This window comes from Mytilus californianus, unplaced genomic scaffold (genome assembly GCF_021869535.1).
Source record: "Mytilus californianus isolate M0D057914Y unplaced genomic scaffold, xbMytCali1.0.p SCAF_5, whole genome shotgun sequence".
Lineage (NCBI taxonomy): Eukaryota > Metazoa > Mollusca > Bivalvia > Mytilida > Mytilidae > Mytilus > Mytilus californianus.
In genome coordinates this window covers 53,257,483-53,280,336 of record NW_026262701.1, presented here as the reverse complement: position 1 = coordinate 53,280,336, position 22,854 = coordinate 53,257,483, and the positions used below count along the sequence as shown (strand labels likewise).

General features: G+C 33.3%; 1 protein-coding gene across 1 annotated transcript; it reads right to left on the bottom strand.

Annotated features, from left to right (window-relative positions):
• Positions 1 to 4,804: 4,804 nt before the first annotated feature.
• On the bottom strand, positions 4,805 to 21,729 carry LOC127702043 (uncharacterized). Its single transcript, XM_052206043.1, has 4 exons — positions 21,425 to 21,729; positions 19,607 to 19,957; positions 5,426 to 5,518; positions 4,805 to 4,824 (listed from the first exon to the last, which is right to left on the bottom strand). Exons 1-4 carry the CDS (start codon positions 21,630 to 21,632, stop codon positions 4,805 to 4,807), a joined length of 672 nt encoding a protein of 223 aa, XP_052062003.1. The 5' UTR covers positions 21,633 to 21,729.
• Positions 21,730 to 22,854: the final 1,125 nt, after the last annotated feature.

Here is a 22,854-nt window from a genome sequence, read left to right as displayed (position 1 = left end):
ATGTCCTTTAAGTTCTGCCTACAATGTACTGAGGTGTTTGTTGATACATAGAAACGTATAAATAATTTCGGGCACTGCAGAGAAGCACAATTGGAATTTAAGTCCTATCCAAGAGGTCTACAGTATATCCCTACCAGCAAGTTGCAGAGCCCTTTATTCATTTATCACCTGATCATGTGTAAAATCAATGTTTATAAGGAGATGGTGAGTTATCGTCAATAGAATAACTACCCAATATTTCAAGCGAACTGTACCACTTGATACAAGTATCTAATTGTTAACATACATGCTTAAATGGAAAGGTGTCCATAACATATTTCAAGTATTAAATCATAAGTTTTACAATTGATATTATAATCAAAATGATCCTTCATAGTTCTGACATTAACACTGGAATTGTAGTGAGAGAAAAAGATTTTTCGGCACTTTATCCTTTTCACTAATATACCCTTGCCACAAATACTAGAAACGCCTACGTGAATTTTCAAGGACAACAATAAATAAAACCCACATATATTTCGGTGTCAATTATTTTTGTAAGACTTCTTTGAATATGTAAAGAATACGATTTCCTACATTTTTCAAAACGTTTTGGTTTGAGATTCAATAATAAACTTGACTAATTCAAACCATAATCAATTTAAATTGTGGTTGTTAAAATAAAACATCATTGCTGCTTATAGATAATGTGTTTGTAAACACAATATTTTGGATTCAGGGTGCTAGAATGGTTGCTATGGGAACAAAGATGTATTATTTTTGCTCTTTACATAGAAATATGACCATGTTTAAAAGATCTTATTAAATGTAAAATATAGTGAATTCATATGAGGTGAAAAAAGTTGGGAATTAAACAATCCTAAGGTCGAAAGGTCATCTAGAATCATGAACTTTGGCTGGGAGTATTTTATTTTATTTTTTTGGGGAATTTTGTAATTGATAGAAGTAAATAATAAATTGGAATCATGTTCAGGTCGTTATTAAGCTTATATTTGATTCAATGGTAAGAGGTCAAGGTCATGTCTAAAAAGGCCAGCAACCAACCTTATTTGATATAAAAAAAACTGGTAAATTATTGAGTCAGAGATTTTGTTACCACAAATTAATTAAAACCTTTGTCAAATTCTTTCGTAGATACAAATATTTGGTTAGAAAGTTTGACCAAAACTGTAGAATTCATCATAAAAAATGGGATAGAACATCACCATCCAAAAAGGGAAAATTAACAATAGGGAACGAAAAATCGTCCCCTTTGTCGTAAATTTTAGTGTGGAGTTTCCCGTGTAAAACCGAAATATCTAGATTTAGGAAAGGACAGTTGTTACCGTTTAAATTTGATTTATTTAAAGTAAGTTCCTTTGGTTAAATTTCGGCAGTATATTAAGAAAACTCTTGATTATTTAACGAAAAAATATCATCAAGATAACGGTAAGTGTTGTTGAATTTATCAATTAAATGCAATTAAGACAGGTCTTTACTGAGTTTGGTCATAAACTGTGATTCATAACAGTACAAAAACAATTATGCTATTAAAGGGGCGCAATTAGTGCCCATAGGAATACCTACAACCTGTCGATAAACTTTGCTGCCGAAACGTACATTTCTTACCGATATAACATGTTACTTTTTTTATTCTTCCCTTAGTTAATTTATTTTGTATTCAAAATTATTTATTTTGTAAAAATATTTCCTTTCTCTATTGGTACTGTACAGGTATACCTAACAACAAAATTATTTTCATTTACCTGTGTTTAAAGTTATTGCAAATGGATGGTATTTTTGTTCGAGCATATTGTTTTTCTTTAATTGTTTAACATTTCTTACCGATGTAACATGTTACTTTTATTATTCTTCCCTTAGTTTATTTATTTTGTATTTACATTGTGTCATAGGTCAAATTTATTTGTTCAGTGTATGTTCAATGGTGTTAATATGTCCTTTGATTGAGTTAAGCTATTTCAGTTGATATTTTATAGTGTGTCTTTCTATGTTGTGATGTTACACTATTGTTTCAGAAAAAGGGTGAAGGTTTGGTACCATTAAAACGTTTAAACCCGCTGCATTTGTTTGCACCTGTCCTAAGTCAGGAATCTGATGTTCAGTAGTTGTCGTTTGTTGATGTGGTTCATAAGTGTTTCTCGTTTCTCGTTTTTTATATAGATTAGACCGTTGGTTTTCCCGTTTGAATGGTTTTACACTAGTAATTTTTGGGGCCCTTTATAGCTTACTGTTCGGTGTGAGCCAAGGCTCCGTGTAGAAGACCGTACTGTGACCTATAATGGTTTACTTTTTTAAATTTTTACTTGGATGGAGAGTTGTCTCATTGGCACTCATACCACATCTTCTTATATCTATAAATATTATCAAGGAGAAAATTAACAGCTTCAATCATCTCATCACACCTCAAGTAAGTATATTTAGCATATTTACCTTTCTCATTAGAGAAGAAGGCTTTAAATGAGTTGCAGCAAATATATTTGCATTCCGATTTACCAAACGACCATTTAATTAAATAGTCAAATTTTTGTTTGATAAGATTGTGTGGAAGTGTAGTGTAAAGAGTAGAAAAGTCAAAACTGTCAACAGAATCAAAAGGACCATCAAAAGCACGTAATTTATCAAAAACATCCAAAGAGTTTTTTACACTCCAAAAATAGTTAATTCCACTATTTTCATATATTTTATTGCGAAAGTTTATGATAAGCTCTTTGATAGTAGTTAAGGAACTTGTTAAAAGCACTGAAAGATTAGTTGTAGAACACTTACTAGAGGCCGAGATGAAACGATATTTTACTGGTTTTTTGTGTAGTTTAGGTAACCAATACATAGTAGGGACCTTCAAATGTTCAGAAGAAGCCTTAAGCTGTGATGTGGTAATGATATGTTTGTTAACTATATGACTTTCTGTGGGGCGCATGGACTTGAATGCAGATGAATTTAAAATTTCATTCTTAAGAACGTCCGTGTAGTATTTACGGCAAACCACCACCACATTGTTGGCTGCTTTGTCGACCGGTACAAACACAAACCGCTTTGAAAGTTCTTGAAGTTTATTTCTTATTCTAGAAATAGGCGTATTATGTACTCTATTATTTACTTCTAAATTATTTTGAAAATGTGATATTCTATTATCTACCACATTCATACATTTATTTAAATAAGAATCAAGAGATTTTTTATCAGATTTTCCCCGTTTACACCAATTTTTACAAAACGAGGAAAGAGCATCTTTGGTGACCTGACGACACTGTTTCCAATCTATTTTAGATGAAAGACGATATTTTGGTCCTTTTTTCAAAACGTTTTTAACCTCTTTGTCCTGGACGATATTGAGGTCCCCCGTAATTACATGGCTATAGGGAACATATCTAAACTTCGACGATTCACAGTTTCAAGTTAAAGGAGTATTATTTTCTACATTGACGTCTGATGTTACCGGCGTATTATAGTTAAAAATTAAACATCTGCTGGGTTTTTTGTATGTGTATGAAATAATAGGTGGTTCTGTGTTATCAAAATAGGGAGGTATGAAGTTATGAACGGTATATTCATTAAATATACTAGATAAGTTAATAAAATCAATACCTCTGCTAATATATTTATTTTTTAGAAAATGACGTTTATGATCTTCAGGTTTGTCGATACGCGGAAACAGCCTATGGTGGCAAAAAGCTGTATACGCGAATATTCATACAGCGGGCTAAAGAAAGAGATGATGTCACACTCCTTGAAAATATCATGAAATTTACTAATTGTTATTTGACCCAGTTTACATAATAATTGATGCCTACCATTGTTTTTAAATATAGATAGGAGATTACCAAGTGTATAATTTATACGATGATTAATTCGTTGATTTCGATTGATACGTTTGCCATGGGACCTATTATTTCGTTGTCTTTTATCCATAATATTCATGATATCAATAGAAGAAGTTGTAGATATGTTCCCTTGTCCAAGTATATTGTCATTTAGACCCAGGGGATAAGCCGTTTGAAGTAGTTTAATCCAAGACAGTTCGATAAATTTACAGGAATCTTCAAATTGTTTATGCAATTGCCCTTGTTGTTTCTGGGTCGTTTCGAGCGGTTGAAATCTAATAAATTTAATATTGTGGTTGTGTTTACCTAAATGTTGATAAATTATACTTTTGGATTTCTTAGGTTTTCGGAAGCGGTATAGATGTTCCTGTGTTGTTTAAAAAACTCCCGTCCTGTTTGTCTTACATATTGTATACCACACTTTGGCTTTGTTCATGTTACCAGATAAATGAGGCTTTGGGTTTTTCATGTAATGTCACAGAAAAAGGAAAGCGAAAAAGCTCTTCCATTCACTGTTGACCTTACAGTATTATCAGAAGATAATCTAGATCAGGTTTGTCATTATCTGGCATTGCACGGAAATATTTGTGGATATCCACGTGCATTTTTATTGAATAATCTGGCTGCAGCAGCATTGCCACCTTTGACACAATTATAAAAAGTGTTAAATTTAGATGGGGAATTTCGATTGACGGCGGTTGAATTAATATTTGGAATGAGGTTTTTAGAGCACGTGAATATCCTTGAAGGATTATTGTTTAATGTTTTCTTTCCATTTCGTAAAATCATGATTAATTAAAGTGTAATGAGAAGAATAAATGAAGCCGAAAATCATAACATTGAATAAGAGTTACAATAACAGAAAATATAAACAATTTATAAAACAGTCGAAGAATTCTTATAAAAACTATATTGAACAGCCCGACAGAATGACGTCAGTAAAACAAGACAGACATATAACAAACATTGGTCCGAGAAAACAGTTATGACGTAGTGAACTTATCTAAAACAGAAAACAACAAAAATATTTTAACAAAAATTAGCACCTGCTCTATCCAAAAAATATTTTTACAGTGTAGTGTATTAATATTGGGACACATTATATATCAAAATTATAGAAAAGTAAAAAAACTGTCACTCAATTTAAAGACAATTTTAGGTTATATCATGTTATATATAGTCGGACAGATTCAGATCTAGACATTCAAATTTTTGACCTTTTCTAGATCAGAACACTAATTTACCTACACGTAAAAAAAAAACTGTTTATACATGTAATTTAAACTCCATATTACTATATTATGCATAAAATATAAGGAAATAAAATTGAAATGTGTATGAACAAAAAGTAAAACACTGTCCGCATTAGGGACTATATTCGTAGACAACGAAAGAAGGACGGTCCCGGACATATTAAAAGACAAATACAGGAAAATATAAGAACTCTCAGTAAAACCATAGAAGGGGGCAGGATAAAAATACAGTAAAAGAAATAGTACAAAAATCATGATAATGGAATATGTAGACAGCTCTCTCACAAGCCATATTAAGACAGCTTGATCCTTTGAGTAAGATTTCTATAGTATACAACGATTTACATGTACCTATGTATGAAACATTAAGATTTCCACCATCAATATGTATATTCTTGTCTAAAACAGCATAAGTCTTGTTCGTTGTAATTTTCTGTTGAAATACTGCAAATAAAATAATGATATTAGAACATTGTGTAGAATAAGAAATCATTGCATTGCTTGTCATGCCCTTTTTGCCGTCGAACTTAAATAACTATTGAATATCTTATTTTCTTTGATAAAGTTGGAAAATTCAGCTATTTGAATATATTCTCTTATGATTGTAGCCTGTTATTTATTTCCGGCTCGTAGAGATATTTCTCGCATTGCACTGAACGCAGTTTTTTTATAACAAAAAAATGACAAGATAATGTATTTGTCAGTCAGTGCGGTTTTTCTTGTTTTTTGTTCAAATAGAAACGTCAACATTTTGTAAAACAATGTGAGAAGTTGTGCAATGTATGTTACTAATGTGTTGTCAATGTTAAAATTAATTTAAAAAATACTTGTTTAGGAAGCATCAAATTCGATTGTAGACATAATGATAATTTCAAAGTTCTATCGTCGAACTTCGAATATTCGAAAACAAATATATATATATATATATATATAGATTGCCTAACAATGTAATTTTAACACACTATTTAGTATGTAAATATAAGAATGTTTAAAATATTTACAAAATGATGAAAATAAACGCAATATTTCGCTAGACTAACTAGCTTTATCAAGCGTGCATCTATCCAGGTGAAATCGGATGTAGATGATAAGAAACTTTTGCAGCTCAATGTATATGTTGCACTTGAATTTAGCTGCCTTGAAAATAATACATAATTTGGATGAAGTTCAAGATTTTTACAAAATTGGTAGTTGAAGTTAGCAACGTCCATTGGCCAATATTACAGGATTAAAAGGACGATGCTGTGTACTAAATTATTCTTTATCTTTCCTGTTTCTTTTCTCATCTTTTTCGTTAAGACCATCAGGTTCTAAAGTGTGGAGTTGGTGGATCCAAAAATTTTCTCTTCTCCTTCTCGCCGTGGTGTCCCACTCGGTGTTGACTTCTATGATTTGGAAGGTAACATTATCAAAAGAATGTTTCGTTGAACGAAGATGTCTTGTGAGAGGACAGTTTTTGTTGGTTTTGTACCATGAACGATGGTTATTGAGCCGAATATTAAATTTGTCCATTGTTTCTCCCACATACTGAATGCCACATGTGTCACATGTTAATATATAAATTGAGTTCTCCGTTTTACAGTTGGAGTTTGAGTAGATGGTATAATTTTGTTTAGTAACGGAGCTGATGAAAGAACTGCTTGTATTGGCAGCTTTACAACACAAGCAGTTCCTTCGACCACATTGTTTGTAGCAACCGGGAGATGGAGTAGGCTGCTTTGCTAATACAGATGTCACTAATTTGTCACGGATGTTTTTAGGTCTTCTGAAGGCCATGACTGGTGGTGAGGAAAATATTTTTTTAAGATTTGAATCATTTTCTATAATTTTCCAATGCTTCTGAACAATGGAAGACACATTTTTAAAATCAGGATGGTAAGTGAGTACAAGGGGTGTTCTGTTAGCTGCTTTATTCTTATCTTTGTACTCTAGAAGTTCTTGGCGACTAGTTTTGTTTGCTCTTTCGAAAGCGCTATCAATGATGTTGTTATTGTATCCTCGAACAACTAGATGTTTACGTAGTTGTCCAAGTCTAGCATTTTGCGTATTTTCAGTAGAGCATATTCTCTTGATTCGCAATGCCTGGCTGAATGGGATGCCACGGGAGCAGTGTTTAGGATGGCAACTTTTAGGATAAAGGAATTGATGTTTGTCCGTTTGTTTGGTATGAAGGTCCGTTATAATGGTTCCGTTCTTGATGTAACTCGTAGTGTCGAGGAAGTTTATTTTCTCCATAGATGATTCATATGTAAATTTTATTGAATGGTGGAAAGAGTTACAGTGTCCTAGAAATTCATTAAGATGTTCTTGTGAATCTGTCCATTTGAAATCAATATCGTCAATGAATCGGAACCATGATAAGGGCTGGTATGGAGCACTAGCCAAGAGGCGTTTTTCAAGTTGGCCCATAAATATGTTGGCATATGACGGGGCCATTTTTGTGCCCATACTAGTACCGTCTATCTGGAGATAATGTTTTTCATTGAAAGAGAAGTTGTTGTTCTCTAGCACTAGTTTCAGAAGTGTAACAAGGCACTCAGTTGGAGGATTTTTTTCACTACGAGTGTTCCATACCTCTTCACACGCTGCTATTCCTTCGTCTTGTGGAATGTTGGTATATAAAGAAGACACGTCCATGGATGCAAGTATAGTATTGCTTGGTAGAGGATTGAGGCTTTCCATTTTCTTTAGATAATCAGTCGTATCTTGAATGTAAGAGGGTAGTTCTTTCACATGAGGTCTTAGATGATGGTCTAAAAATTCTGATATCTTTTCAGTTGGATGACTATTTGCTGAAACAATTGGTCGACCTGGATTGCCCGTTTTATGTATTTTAGGCAACATATAGAATCTTCCGGCCTTTGCTTCGTTCTCAAGAGGTCGGAGATAATCAAAGGTGTCATTGTCTATATGCTTTTTGTCGAACATCTCTTGAAGGATGGTGTTGATCCTTCGAATATTATTTAGTGTTGGATCTGTGGTTAATTGTTTATAAAAAATGGAGTTTGAAAGTTGGCGATTTCCCTCTGCTATGTAATCTGTTTTATTCATGACAACCACAGCGCCCCCTTTACATATGAATCATCTATGGAGAAAATAAATTTACATATGAATCATCTATGGAGAAAATAAACTTCCTCGACACTACGAGTTACATCAAGAACGGAACCATTATAACGGACCTTCATACCAAACAAACGGACAAACATCAATTCCTTTCTCCTAAAAGTTGCCATCCTAAACACTGCTCCCGTGGCATCCCATTCAGCCAGGCATTGCGAATCAAGAGAATATGCTCTACTGAAAATACGCAAAATGCTAGACTTGGACAACTACGTAAACATCTAGTTGTTCGAGGATACAATAACAACATCATTGATAGCGCTTTCGAAAGGGCAAACAAAACTAGTCGCCAAGAACTTCTAGAGTACAAAGATAAGAATAAAGCAGCTAACAGAACACCCCTTGTACTCACTTACCATCCTGATTTTAAAAATGTGTCTTCCATTGTTCAGAAGCATTGGAAAATTATAGAAAATGATTCAAATCTTAAAAAAATATTTTCCTCACCAACAGTCATGGCCTTCAGAAGACCTAAAAACATCCGTGACAAATTAGTGACATCTGTATTAGCAAAGCAGCCTACTCCATCTCCCGGTTGCTACAAACAATGTGGTCGAAGGAACTGCTTGTGTTGTAAAGCTGCCAATACAAGCAGTTCTTTCATCAGCTCCGTTACTAAACAAAATTATACCATCTACTCAAACTCCAACTGTAAAACGGAGAACTCAATTTATATATTAACATGTGACACATGTGGCATTCATATGTGGGAGAAACAATGGACAAATTTAATATTCGGCTCAATAACCATCGTTCATGGTACAAAACCAACAAAAACTGTCCTCTCACAAGACATCTTCGTTCAACGAAACATTCTTTTGATAATGTTACCTTCCAAATCATAGAAGTCAACACCGAGTGGGACACCACGGCGAGAAGGAGAAGAGAAAATTTTTGGATCCACCAACTCCACACTTTAGAACCTGATGGTCTTAACGAAAAAGATGAGAAAAGATACAGGAAAGATAAAGAATAATTTAGTACACAGCATCGTCCTTTTTATCCTGTAATATTGGCCAATGGACGTTGCTAACTTCAACTACCAATTTTGTAAAAATCTTGAACTTCATCCAAATTATGTATTATTTTCAAGGCAGCTAAATTCAAGTGCAACATATACATTGAGCTGCAAAAGTTTCTTATCATCTACATCCGATTTCACCTGGATAGATGCACGCTTGATAAAGCTAGTTAGTCTAGCGAAATATTGCGTTTATTTTCATCATTTTGTAAATATTTTAAACATTCTTATATTTACATACTAAATAGTGTGTTAAAATTACATTGTTAGGCAATCTATAATTTTATTTGTGTAATTGAATTAATCTCTGTACTGATTAATCCACACTCCCATAGATTTGTATGTCATGTGCTGCTATTTATAGGCACTTATATTATTATCTTCAGTAGCACGCATTTCACAAATGTTTGTGTAATCCATTCAAATCTATCGCTATCTTTACAACATGGATAGCGCACAGCATTTCAAGAAATTAAGATCTTTAACTAAAAAGAAACTACAAACTGAACATCATTTATCAAACTTAAAAAAATATATTCAAAGTAGAACTGTACCAAAAGGTTTAAACATCAAAGTGAGTCCCCAGGCACCGGGACATAAATCCAAAAGATTCATGAGCCGTTGGAATGAAATTCTGTTTAACTGTTCAATACAGCTACTTCAACTGTTACTTTCTTTTACAACCACAAATTACAAACAAATTGTAAATGAAATATCAGATATCATCAACAATAGTAACATTTCACGTGACGATTTACCAATAATTAAACGTCGCCTCGCAGATATTGAAAAAATTGAACTATCCAAACATAAAGAAAAACAAAGGAATAAATTTCAAAGAGATAAAATTCACACTGTCTATTTAAATCAGGATATGAATGATATCAATACAACAAACCATAAGGTCCCTAGAAAAAGAAAATTCAAAAGACGGAAACAAAAAACTGAAAGCATTGTTGTAAATTTGTCATCTAAAGAACTTACACGTGCTGAAGAATCTCTTTTAAGTAAAGGTTTAAACTTCTGTCCTATCCCATCAAATGTAAATAACTTTCAGCTAGACGAGGACTTAGACCAATTCGCTAGACGTTTACGCTTGAAAGATTTTTTCTACAATAGGGGCAAGAAAAACCTTGAAGAAGCTGGATTGACAGATTCAGATACTGACACCAATGAAGAAGTCACGCCCATCCCAAAATTTAAGAAAAAAAGTTCATGGAAACCACCTAAGAGTAAAAATGATAACTTGGAGTCATTCATTAACTACGTGAGGTCTGATATAAAGTCCTGTATAACAAATACAAGAAATTATAATTTATCCAAGTCAGAAAGCATTGCTTTGAAAGCGTTAAAAGATCAAGAGGATATCGTAATAAAACCTGCCGACAAAGGGGGCGCTGTGGTTGTCATGAATAAAACAGATTACATAGCAGAGGGAAATCGCCAACTTTCAAACTCCATTTTTTATAAACAATTAACCACAGATCCAACACTAAATAATATTCGAAGGATCAACACCATCCTTCAAGAGATGTTCGACAAAAAGCATATAGACAATGACACCTTTGATTATCTCCGACCTCTTGAGAACGAAGCAAAGGCCGGAAGATTCTATATGTTGCCTAAAATACATAAAACGGGCAATCCAGGTCGACCAATTGTTTCAGCAAATAGTCATCCAACTGAAAAGATATCAGAATTTTTAGACCATCATCTAAGACCTCATGTGAAAGAACTACCCTCTTACATTCAAGATACGACTGATTATCTAAAGAAAATGGAAAGCCTCAATCCTCTACCAAGCAATACTATACTTGCATCCATGGACGTGTCTTCTTTATATACCAACATTCCACAAGACGAAGGAATAGCAGCGTGTGAAGAGGTATGGAACACTCGTAGTGAAAAAAATCCTCCAACTGAGTGCCTTGTTACACTTCTGAAACTAGTGCTAGAGAACAACAACTTCTCTTTCAATGAAAAACATTATCTCCAGATAGACGGTACTAGTATGGGCACAAAAATGGCCCCGTCATATGCCAACATATTTATGGGCCAACTTGAAAAACGCCTCTTGGCTAGTGCTCCATACCAGCCCTTATCATGGTTCCGATTCATTGACGATATTGATTTCAAATGGACAGATTCACAAGAACATCTTAATGAATTTCTAGGACACTGTAACTCTTTCCACCATTCAATAAAATTTACATATGAATCATCTATGGAGAAAATAAACTTCCTCGACACTACGAGTTACATCAAGAACGGAACCATTATAACGGACCTTCATACCAAACAAACGGACAAACATCAATTCCTTTCTCCTAAAAGTTGCCATCCTAAACACTGCTCCCGTGGCATCCCATTCAGCCAGGCATTGCGAATCAAGAGAATATGCTCTACTGAAAATACGCAAAATGCTAGACTTGGACAACTACGTGAACATCTAGTTGTTCGAGGATACAATAACAACATCATTGATAGCGCTTTCGAAAGAGCAAACAAAACTAGTCGCCAAGAACTTCTAGAGTACAAAGATAAGAATAAAGCAGCTAACAGAACACCCCTTGTACTCACTTACCATCCTGATTTTAAAAATGTGTCTTCCATTGTTCAGAAGCATTGGAAAATTATAGAAAATGATTCAAATCTTAAAAAAATATTTTCCTCACCACCAGTCATGGCCTTCAGAAGACCTAAAAACATCCGTGACAAATTAGTCACATCTGTATTAGCAAAGCAGCCTACTCCATCTCCCGGTTGCTACAAACAATGTGGTCGAAGGAACTGCTTGTGTTGTAAAGCTGCCAATACAAGCAGTTCTTTCATCAGCTCCGTTACTAAACAAAATTATACCATCTACTCAAACTCCAACTGTAAAACGGAGAACTCAATTTATATATTAACATGTGACACATGTGGCATTCAGTATGTGGGAGAAACAATGGACAAATTTAATATTCGGCTCAATAACCATCGTTCATGGTACAAAACCAACAAAAACTGTCCTCTCACAAGACATCTTCGTTCAACGAAACATTCTTTTGATAATGTTACCTTCCAAATCATAGAAGTCAACACCGAGTGGGACACCACGGCGAGAAGGAGAAGAGAAAATTTTTGGATCCACCAACTCCACACTTTAGAACCTGATGGTCTTAACGAAAAAGATGAGAAAAGATACAGGAAAGATAAAGAATAATTTAGTACACAGCATCGTCCTTTTTATCCTGTAATATTGGCCAATGGACGTTGCTAACTTCAACTACCAATTTTGTAAAAATCTTGAACTTCATCCAAATTATGTATTATTTTCAAGGCAGCTAAATTCAAGTGCAACATATACATTGAGCTGCAAAAGTTTCTTATCATCTACATCCGATTTCACCTGGATAGATGCACGCTTGATAAAGCTAGTTAGTCTAGCGAAATATTGCGTTTATTTTCATCATTTTGTAAATATTCTAAACATTCTTATATTTACATACTAAATAGTGTGTTAAAATTACATTGTTAGGCAATCTATAATTTTATTTGTGTAATTGAATTAATCTCTGTACTGATTAATCCACACTCCCATAGATTTGTATGTCATGTGCTGCTATTTATAGGCACTTATATATATATATATATATATATATATATATATATATCGTACTTAATTCTGCTGCCGTCGTATTTCCATTACAATTTTGGAGGAGAATGTGCTATTTTTGACATTTTTACCTATTGTGTCTGTTTGTTTTGTTCATGCATCGTTGTCAATATAATGGAATTTGATGCGACTGTCATACAAGTGAGAGGTTTAGCTAGCTATAAAACTAGGTTCAATCCACCATTTTCTAAATAAGAAAATGCCTGTACCACGTCAGGAATATGACAGTTGTTATCAATTCGTTCGATGTGTTTGAGCTTTTGATTTTGCCATTTGATTAGGGACTTTCCTTTTTGAATTTTCCTCGAAGTTCAGTATTTTTGTGATTTTACTTTTTAATAGACATCGTGACATACATCATAGAAACAATAGTGTTGTCAAAAAATGTTCGATGATTAAAATGGGGAAATGTCAAATAGAATGGTTGCATTCTCAAGATTAAAAAAATATGTTACACCTATAAGACGGTGAAATTAACCAAATAGTGCCAAAGAAAGCGCGATTGGATTACTGGAAAATCTATCAAAGAAAAAAGTCAGGAATTTAATGTACCCAAACTATAATGATAAAGACAACCTTGCAGCTGAATTATCTAATAATTTTCTTATCATTAAACAGACAACAAGAAATAGGGGAAATGAGAGCAGGCCAGTTTGCTTTAACACTACAAGAAAAAGAAGATGTGCACTATAGTAGCAAATATCAACTTTAACTGACGTCTTATAATTTGGATATGCATTGAACTTCGGAAATAAACCGTTAATGAAAGTTATAGTCTAGGATTCAATCGAATTGGCGGGCCACGTCGAAGAAGTTAAACAAATAAGTCCATCACAGATGTTTTTATAGGGATAAGAGTGGGGATATACAAAGGTTCACTGGTCAAATCGAAAACTTAATCTAACTATTCTACAGTTAAATAGTAGAAGGGGAAAAGGAAGATTGCCCTTTCATTGACAGAAAAATAAATAGAATTCGTGACACTGTGAAGCGTGTCCGACATAATGATTGATGGAAATCGTAATGCGATGATAGATTATGCATGCAGGCCGAAAAAAGACCACAGGGACAGAATCAATAGGTGACAGCTCAAGTGGTAAATGATAACGGTGAAACTTTTGAAAATGTGCAAGTCAAAGTTCGATTTCAAAGTAATAGTGTCATCGAAGCACGAATATGAAGTTGGGAAGAGGATATTTTATTGTATAGAACATTAAACTCCTTTTTTTCTTATTCGAAACGGTTCAGTTAAACAAGATATATCTGTTCATTATAAAACAAAGATTTTAGATTTTAAGAAAATAAGTAACCTGATAAAAAAGAGCTAAAACAATGAGGATTCCATAAGGTTATTATTCAAAACGATATTTAGCAAAACCTTAACCTAATCAACAAGCTATAGTGAAGTGACCAAGCCAACAAATTTTCAACTTTAATGGACCACCCTAACTGCAGGCTAAATTATGAATTTTCGTTTAGAGAAATGTTTAAACTTTACATTTTGCCTGGTCGTAGAATCGTAAAATAGTGCAAATTTGTAAAATTTTAGGTCAAAGTTCGGAAGTTGAGTTTTTCATTAGTGTTAAAAAAAAATCACAAGGCGTTATAAAACGTCAGGAAATAATATCTGAATTGTGAAATAGGCAAGACATTACTCCTTTGACGAAAGAATAAACAATAGCAGTTCACTTTCGAGTCAATTTGAAAACAAAAATTAATCACCAAATGCGCATTTTTAGGGAAATTCAGGTGGGCAACAAGAAAAAAGCAAAGACAAAACAGGAAATTGATTTCAATTGATATTTTGTATATTACATGTACATTTAAAGATCTATTTCTGGTTTTCACGCGGTTTCTTAAGAAAGCATCGAAGTTTATTTTGTTTTTGTTCAATATTATACCGGTTGCAAGCGGCAAATATTTCACTAAGTAACCGAATAACATGGTTTAAATGAAGTACTGATAGGTAAACAAATATGTTTCTGTTGTGAACATTGAGATTGTATTTAACATCAGCAGCATACTTAAGACCTCTCAGAAAGAGTTGCTGCAAGGGTCTTTTAGATGCAAAGAGCACAACTTTTTCAGAAAACTGGCCTTAATTCTCATTGTTTTCCACTGAGTTTAACATTAAACATAGTCAAAGATCTAAACAACATCCATGAGTTCTACTGTGAGATGTGTATAATTTTCCAATAATTCTGACTTTACATAATTTGTTTAGACATAGTTTTCATCGTCATCTTCTTCAGAAATTGCTTCGAGAGGAAGATGATTCCTACATCGCTCAAACCCTCCGAACGATCAAATACTTGGACAAGCCGAACACTGTGTGTTGCATACACAACTTTTATTTCAAGCACTGTACCCTTGCATGTTAAAAGAAGGTCTTGAAAGAAATATTATGACATAGGTCTCTCGAAGAAAACCGGTATGTGTGCTTATTTTTTCTCACAGTATACGCACTTTTTCTCACAGTAGACGCATTTTTGCGCCTCTCCCAAGTCAGGAGCCTCTGGCCTTTGTTAGTCTTGTATCATTTTTAATTTTAGTTTCCTGTGTATAATTTGGAGTTTAGTATGACGTCCATTATCACTGAACTAGTATACTTATTTGTTTAGGGGCCAGCTGGAGGACGCCTCCGAGTGCGGGAGTTTCTCCCTGCATTGAAGACCCATTGGTTGCCTTCGGCTGTTGTCTGCTCTATGGTCGGGTTGTTGTCTCTTTGACACATTTCCTATTTCCATTCTAAATTTTATTAATTCTTCAGGCGAATGTGTGATATTTATAAACAGTAAAGAAATCGTCAATGTCTTTAGTGCTTTTGGACAAGACAAAACATGAACTTCGACAGTCAAGGATGACGGAACGCCGTCTATACTTTTGGTTCAATGCTTTTAAAATAGTTTATGTTTCTCTATCAATTGAAAAATGCTTTAAATAAAGGAGCCATGAGTGCATCATAGGGTAGTATTAATTCTGGGACACTACTATTAAACTGTTCGCAAATAAGAATACGTCTACTGTATTTCGAGCATAAACTCCAGTCAACATATATGTCATCTAGCCGAGATAAAGTTAATAACTTACTAACGGTTGCTATAAAAGAAAGACGAAAGCCCATGATATTCTCATATTATTATAATGTGGGACTACAATGTATAAAACGTCTCCCAAAGGAGATATTTCTTATTGGGCATCAGCATGCAATTGCTGGTCTAACGTTTACAAAGCATTTTGCTGAACATATCATAACATTATTTCATAGGGGTATATATAATAAACTGTTGCTATGTTTGGTGTATATGACTCGAGCATAAGGTAGAAACGTATATACAAATTTGAATTCTTATAGCCTTTTGTAAAAGCTGGTCCGAATTGGGGAAATTTTGTCAGTGTCTTCTGCAGAAATTGGTATTGGATCTAAGTTTTGTTTGAAATAAGTTGGATAAATATCAAAGACTTGTTCGAAGTATCGACTTTTTCCATAAAACATAAAAACTCTCCATAAGCATAGGGAAAATAAAGTAAATAAGTTATTTTAGCTTGTACATTGGGTATAATATCATAAGTTTGTTATTAGAATCATTAAAAGTCAAAGATCTGTCTAGTTCAAGCTTAATTTTAAAGGGACTTATCATAGCGTTTGAAGTGTTTGTTTTCTACTGAAAGAAGGCCATATAAAGTTTGGGGTGAAAAGTATTTCTACCATCAATTGTCTCAACATTGATGTCAATATAATAAGTTCCCGCTTATATTATTATATGTTTTGTAATCCCAAGTATCATGCACGAAAGTCATGCGAATTTAGGTCGCCATTTACATTATTTTTATTCAAACTCATGGTGTAGTTGTAATGCCAATTTTAGATGAAATGGTATAACAAAATAAAAGTCGCTAATTTAACTTTACATTCTGCTATTGCTGAGACTTTATACATCATGTCATCGGGAAGTTTAGAAGTCACTGTAAAGACCCTCACCATTGTAAGCTTAAACATAAACTATCCACAACAGGAACTTCTTAAGCAAACAATGAGTGTTGTATGGAATATGAAATAGATATTTCAGATGTTGTTGGGTAATCCCATTTGTTGTTTCTAGGGACTACATTTTAGTAGAAACTATTGAAGCTCCTGCATGTAATGTTTGGTCTTCATTGCAAGTTGGTGTCTGATTTTCAGACTCCATTTCTGTCAGCATTTATCTATAATTTACATGGTTAGATGCTTAATTGAAAGGCTTCCGAAAGCAGTAAAATACTGAACCCAACATTTGATTCTCCAAGCCCTTTTTGTTTCCGTATAACTATTGATTTTGCATAATGTTTTTCAAACTAAAACTATAGTTTGGCTGAATCGTACTTTGTTTTCAATGCATGAAGTAGGAAGCAGCAGTATTGATCAGTATTTTACAAAAAGAACAGACATGAGAAAGGCTTTTTGTGCACAGGACAATCTTCACGGATAACACAAAACAGGCAACGAGAAGCCTTCTCATACATGTTAAACATTCAACTCATCGTTAAATCTTCTTTCTGTGGATTGCTAAGTTGACAAAAAAAACAGAGCAAGCCCTGTAGTAAAGGGCCATGGTTGTGAACATGGAGTGACTTTATCTCTTAATGTCGTTCAGATAATTTTATTATTTGGTGGAGCCCTTCGTCAGATTCAGTGAAACGCAGATGTTTATCGCATTTCTACGATTTGTGCTTGCAGAACATACTTACAGTCCAGTCAAAAGGCATGGGCATTTATTTGGTCATAACAGACTAGGATATATAATAAAAAAAGCTAGCGAAGATGTCAGCATTAGTGGACTACAATAAGTAGATATATTCCCGGAATAACACTTATCCGATGCAATTTGACTTTTATTGTTAGAAAAAATATATTTTTAACTTTTAGAAAAAACACGATAAATATCTTTTTGGCAAATATTTATCAGTCAAAATCTTTTGAATACATTGTTAAATAAACCTGTGATACAAAAATGTTAATGCTAACATATTTCATTGGCATAAACACGAACAAGAGTATGATGAACTTCTGAAGCGATTCGTCAATAAAAAGTAAATCTACATCGTATCGGTAGGAGAAATATATCCGGAAATTCATACAATTGTAATGTATATTAAAAAATGTCAAAAAACGTGAATTTATTAGAAAAACCGAGCCGAAAAGGTCTCATAACTGTACAAATTGAAGTTTTATAACTTTTCAGCGCGATAAATTTGGAAGATATCGATGCAATGTAAGTTTACAAATGTTCTAACCACTCTATGGAAATAGAACAGAGTGCGTATTCCTAAAACTGAGTGAAAACGAACAATAAATTAGGCAAAACAGAAGAAATTATAGTCTAACAATATAAGTAAGTACTTAAACTCTTCATTAAATTCCAAATCAAGAGTTTGATGACTATAAAAAGAAACAAAAGCAAAATAGTTTGTCGAGTTGCTTTTTGAATGAAAAAATCAACAAGTCTTTTTATTTTCATTTTATGAAAAACTGCACCGTAGGAAATGGCTACGACCGGGTAAAAAAGTAAGAATAATGTATTAGCATTGCAAAGAAATCATTTCCAGCCTGCAGTTATGCCGGTCCATTAAAGTAGTAAAATAAGCACCTTTTTCTTGATTTGTCACTCCACTACTACCTGGCATGCCATTTTAAATATTATTCCAATTGCATATGATAGCACTACAAACATAAAAGCCATTCTTTGAGGGAGATTCCCCAATTGTGCTTTATTCAAAGGAGCCTAACTAAAACTTGTTCTTGATTCACCAAAATTGAATAAAGAATCTACTTTTATTAGATCCATTTTGAAAATATTGCTGTCTGGATTTTATCATACGAATACAAGAAAAGGGTACATATGTCCCCCGCGTTGCACATATTTTATCTGTCCATGGTCCAAGGGCAATAAATAAAAAAAAAAAACATCTTGTAAAAATAATTGATCGGCACTGACTTTTGAACTTGTCCGTAACATTGTTGATATAAACCTAAGATATAAGTTTCATAAACATCTGGCAAACATTTACATACGAAAGCGCTAACGATGCAATTTTCCATATAATTAATGTTTCCAATGGGCATTACTCTTTTAAAAATAATCGATCGGAACTGATTTTCGAATATGTTCGAGGCAATGTAGATATAAACCTATGATATAAGTTTCATAAAAGTCTGGCAAGAATTGTATACAGGAGAGCGCTCGCAATGCAATTTCCAATATCATTTATATTTCCAAGTGCATAACTCTTTTAAAAATAATTGATCGGCACTGATTTCGAACTCATCCAAGACATTGCTGATATAAATCTAAGATATAAGTTTTATAAAAATCTGAGGAGAATTGTACACGTGACAGCGATAACAAGAGAGGACACACAGATGGACGGACGGACACCTGGTAATTCTCTGTCTCCCACAATGCGTCGCGCGGGGACAATAAAAATGAAAAAAGGAAGGAAAACATGTAAATATTGACCTAATATTTTATTTCCTAAGTAGGTGAGTTGTGTTGTTCTATATAAAAATGATTGTAACTTTTAATATTTAGTGAATTATTTTGTTTTGTTGGTTAATGAAAGATGTTCCTTGTCATAACATCAGGAAGAATCATTGAATGAAATAAAATATTTAAAATGCATGTGATATATGTATACATGATGACAGTTCTGGAAAGTTCAAAGCGACGATATAGTATTAAAAGATATTTACCTGATTCATTGTAACTAAGATTTGCCGTCTGAATGGAAAATGTCGATGTTTTTTCATCTTTGAATCTCATTTCACATGAAAATTCGAGAAATGACAAGTCACTTAAAAAACTCCAGGTGAATTTGTTACCTTCATTCGAGCATGTACATTCTGATGGGCTACACAGCTTTCTTTTTTTATAACACTTTCCATCTTTGTAGCGAACGCTATCTTCAAGCCCACCATTAACGAAAAAATTAACACTCTCTGTAGCAGGTAACCAACATGAGTAGCAAGTAAGTGTAAACTTATTTTTCGTTGTCTTCTTCATAATTTCACCAGACAAATGTATATCAGCTGAGTAAATGGTACCTATTGAGAACAATATTATAATACGAAACGGAGTACTTATCATTTAAAAAAAAGATCACAGGGGGTTGATGACTTTTCAAAAGACCGCCATATACCATATGACCCCTTGGTGTCATTACGTTTTTGTTGAAGATCGTAATAACTAGAAAGTCAAAGTGCTTAGATAAGTCACTGAATCAGAGTTTTTTTTAACTGAAGTCAAAATAGAGAATTTTTATCAAAATAGAAAAACAAGTGAGTACACATTTAATCTTGACCAATGAAGAATCGGGAACGGATGACGTTGCCTATTATATAATAATCATCTGGTGGAGGAATGCCAAAATTGTTTTTTTCAAAGATTGTGTTCCGTTTGCGAAAATACAGCAGACAGAGTTGTAATTTTACGTGACGTCCCAATAGCAAATTTTTTCTTATAACAGAAAAAGTTATGTCATATTTCAATTGAATCAAGAAAGAATCGAGAACGAATGACCCTGGTGTTGACTATCAATTGATTACCATCGAGGAAAGATTAAATTGCTTTAAAGTGAGATAGATCCACTCTGACATCTGTCATTTGTCTGTGCTGTCTGTGTATACGAAGACACTTTCGTTATTCATTATTCAAATTTGTACCAAAAGGGGAGGGATTGAATTGATACTTAAACAAATTGTTTTACACACATAAGATAACTGTGACAGGTGTTTTTACCAGTTGGATTGTTGTTTGTTGCTTTTCATTTTTTTTTTAGTTCTTAAATATATGTACGTGTTCTGCATTTTGTGAAGTTAGGTGTTGATAGAAGTCAGTGTGTCATTTCATGTCGATTGACGTATCGAAAAATGTATCAGGCCTTATGTGTAAAATAGTTTGCGTACTCCGCCATGCATTCTCTGATTAATAACTCAAAAAGGTTTACGTCTTGTCTTTATTTTGTACTTGAATGCCTATCAATACACCATCAATGGTTCTATAAATAATTGTATCATGTCAAATTACAACATGACTTTTTCATATAAATTATACATTTATTTGATAGCCGGGGTTTACTTTTGGACATTGATATTTTACATTGTTGTCTTGTTTGGCTGTTGTCTCATAGACAAAAAACACAACTCCTTTATGCATTACACATCCTGACTTAAATTTTACACAAAACAAGTTTAGATTAACCGAATTAGAATTATCACCGGGTTTGTACCTACAGGAACAACACAACGGGAGCCATATGTTGAACAGAATCTTACCACCCTTCCTGAACACCAGATATCACTCCTGGGTTTTGGTTGAGTTCGTGTTGATCAGTCTTAAGTTTTCTATGCAGTGTTCTGTATACTGTTGTTTGTTTTTGTCTTTTTCGTTTTTTAGTCTTGGCGTTGTCAGTTTATGTTCGTGTTACGAGTTTGAATATCTCTTTAGTATTTTTTGCCTCTTTTTTTGTTTTTAGACTTGATCCAATAAGTAGCATTTGCTATATACTATACCTTTCATTAAGTGTATATTAACATTGGCTTTGTCGCTACCGTGAAAACATTTCCAATCCCCTTCTACATTCTTCTTTGCAGTCTGAAGCACAAGTGTAAAGCTATTTTCATACGATTTTTCCAAAATGATATCGTCGTGTTCCCTTGCAGTACATTTTGGTGAATCATAAATGAAGCATTTAGCCCGATTTCGATCAGACGAATCCATCAATAGTATTTCTTGTTCTATACTGAAATGACTGAATACGTGACATTTTATAAAAACATGATCTGTTGTGGCATTCCATGTCAAGCATATTCCCGTGACAGAAGAAAATTGCGCTGAAAAATGTCAAAATATATTTAATTACGAATTTGAATGTTCAAAGAAATGAATTCGTTTTAATCAGCATGCTGGTTTAAACATGTTAAAATAACATTCTCTATAAAATTTTAATTTTAATTCTTCTTGAAGAATATGGACGATGTTGTTCCTTTCGTAGCCTTTACGAACATTCTTTTCCAAACGTTTGTTTTATTATCATGAGGCTGCTGTTAATTAATAAACAAGATGTCAAATGGTATGTTTATTCAAAAGGAAGGGATTCGCAAGTTTACGAAGTAAACGGTTGATTTTTTGTTGATGAAAATATCACCGTAAGACTAATTTCCACAGACTGATACATTTATATAATAACTTCGTTAAAATTATGGCCTAGAAATCTTAATTAGCAATCAATATAAGATATTTATTTAAAAATACGATATTCGAAATTCAATATATTTACTCATTTAATTGAAAGAATTTAATCTATTAGATAGTTAAGCATATGATTTGTTTTTCATTTAAATGTAAGCGTCTTTGGTCTGAATACTTAAAAGATATTTACCTAAAATTGCGCAAATCAGCAAAAAAACATGCTTCATTCTTTCAACATAGCGACAATTGTCACCAATCTACAAAACATCCTTTCAATTCATACCTGTATATAACTAGTTGAAATTAGTTAAAAATAAGCCATTTAAAGCATCTAGAATAAACAAAATGTAAGACATCAAAAAGAATCATTTCAATGAAGTAAATAATAGCGATGACAATAACATATTCCGTTGTTTATTTTATGATGAACTGGATAAGTTATCAGTGTCTGAGCAAAAAGTTGATGAACCAGGGTTATCATGGTTATGTCAAAGAACGTCTCGTCCTTTTTCTAGAAAAGTTCATCGGAAGATACCAAGACCTTGTTGATAAATATTCCGTATCAACTTCACAAATAATACACGGTGGTTTTGAAGCATAGATTCTTGATACTGACGTTGTTTATCATCTTAATAAAGTGTTATACGTGGCTCGGTACTTATACATCCCGTCATTGTGTTATTGTGCTATGGTAATTTTTTTGTATTCTTGTCTTTCTTTTGCTTATGTGCTCTATCTATATGCCTTTCTG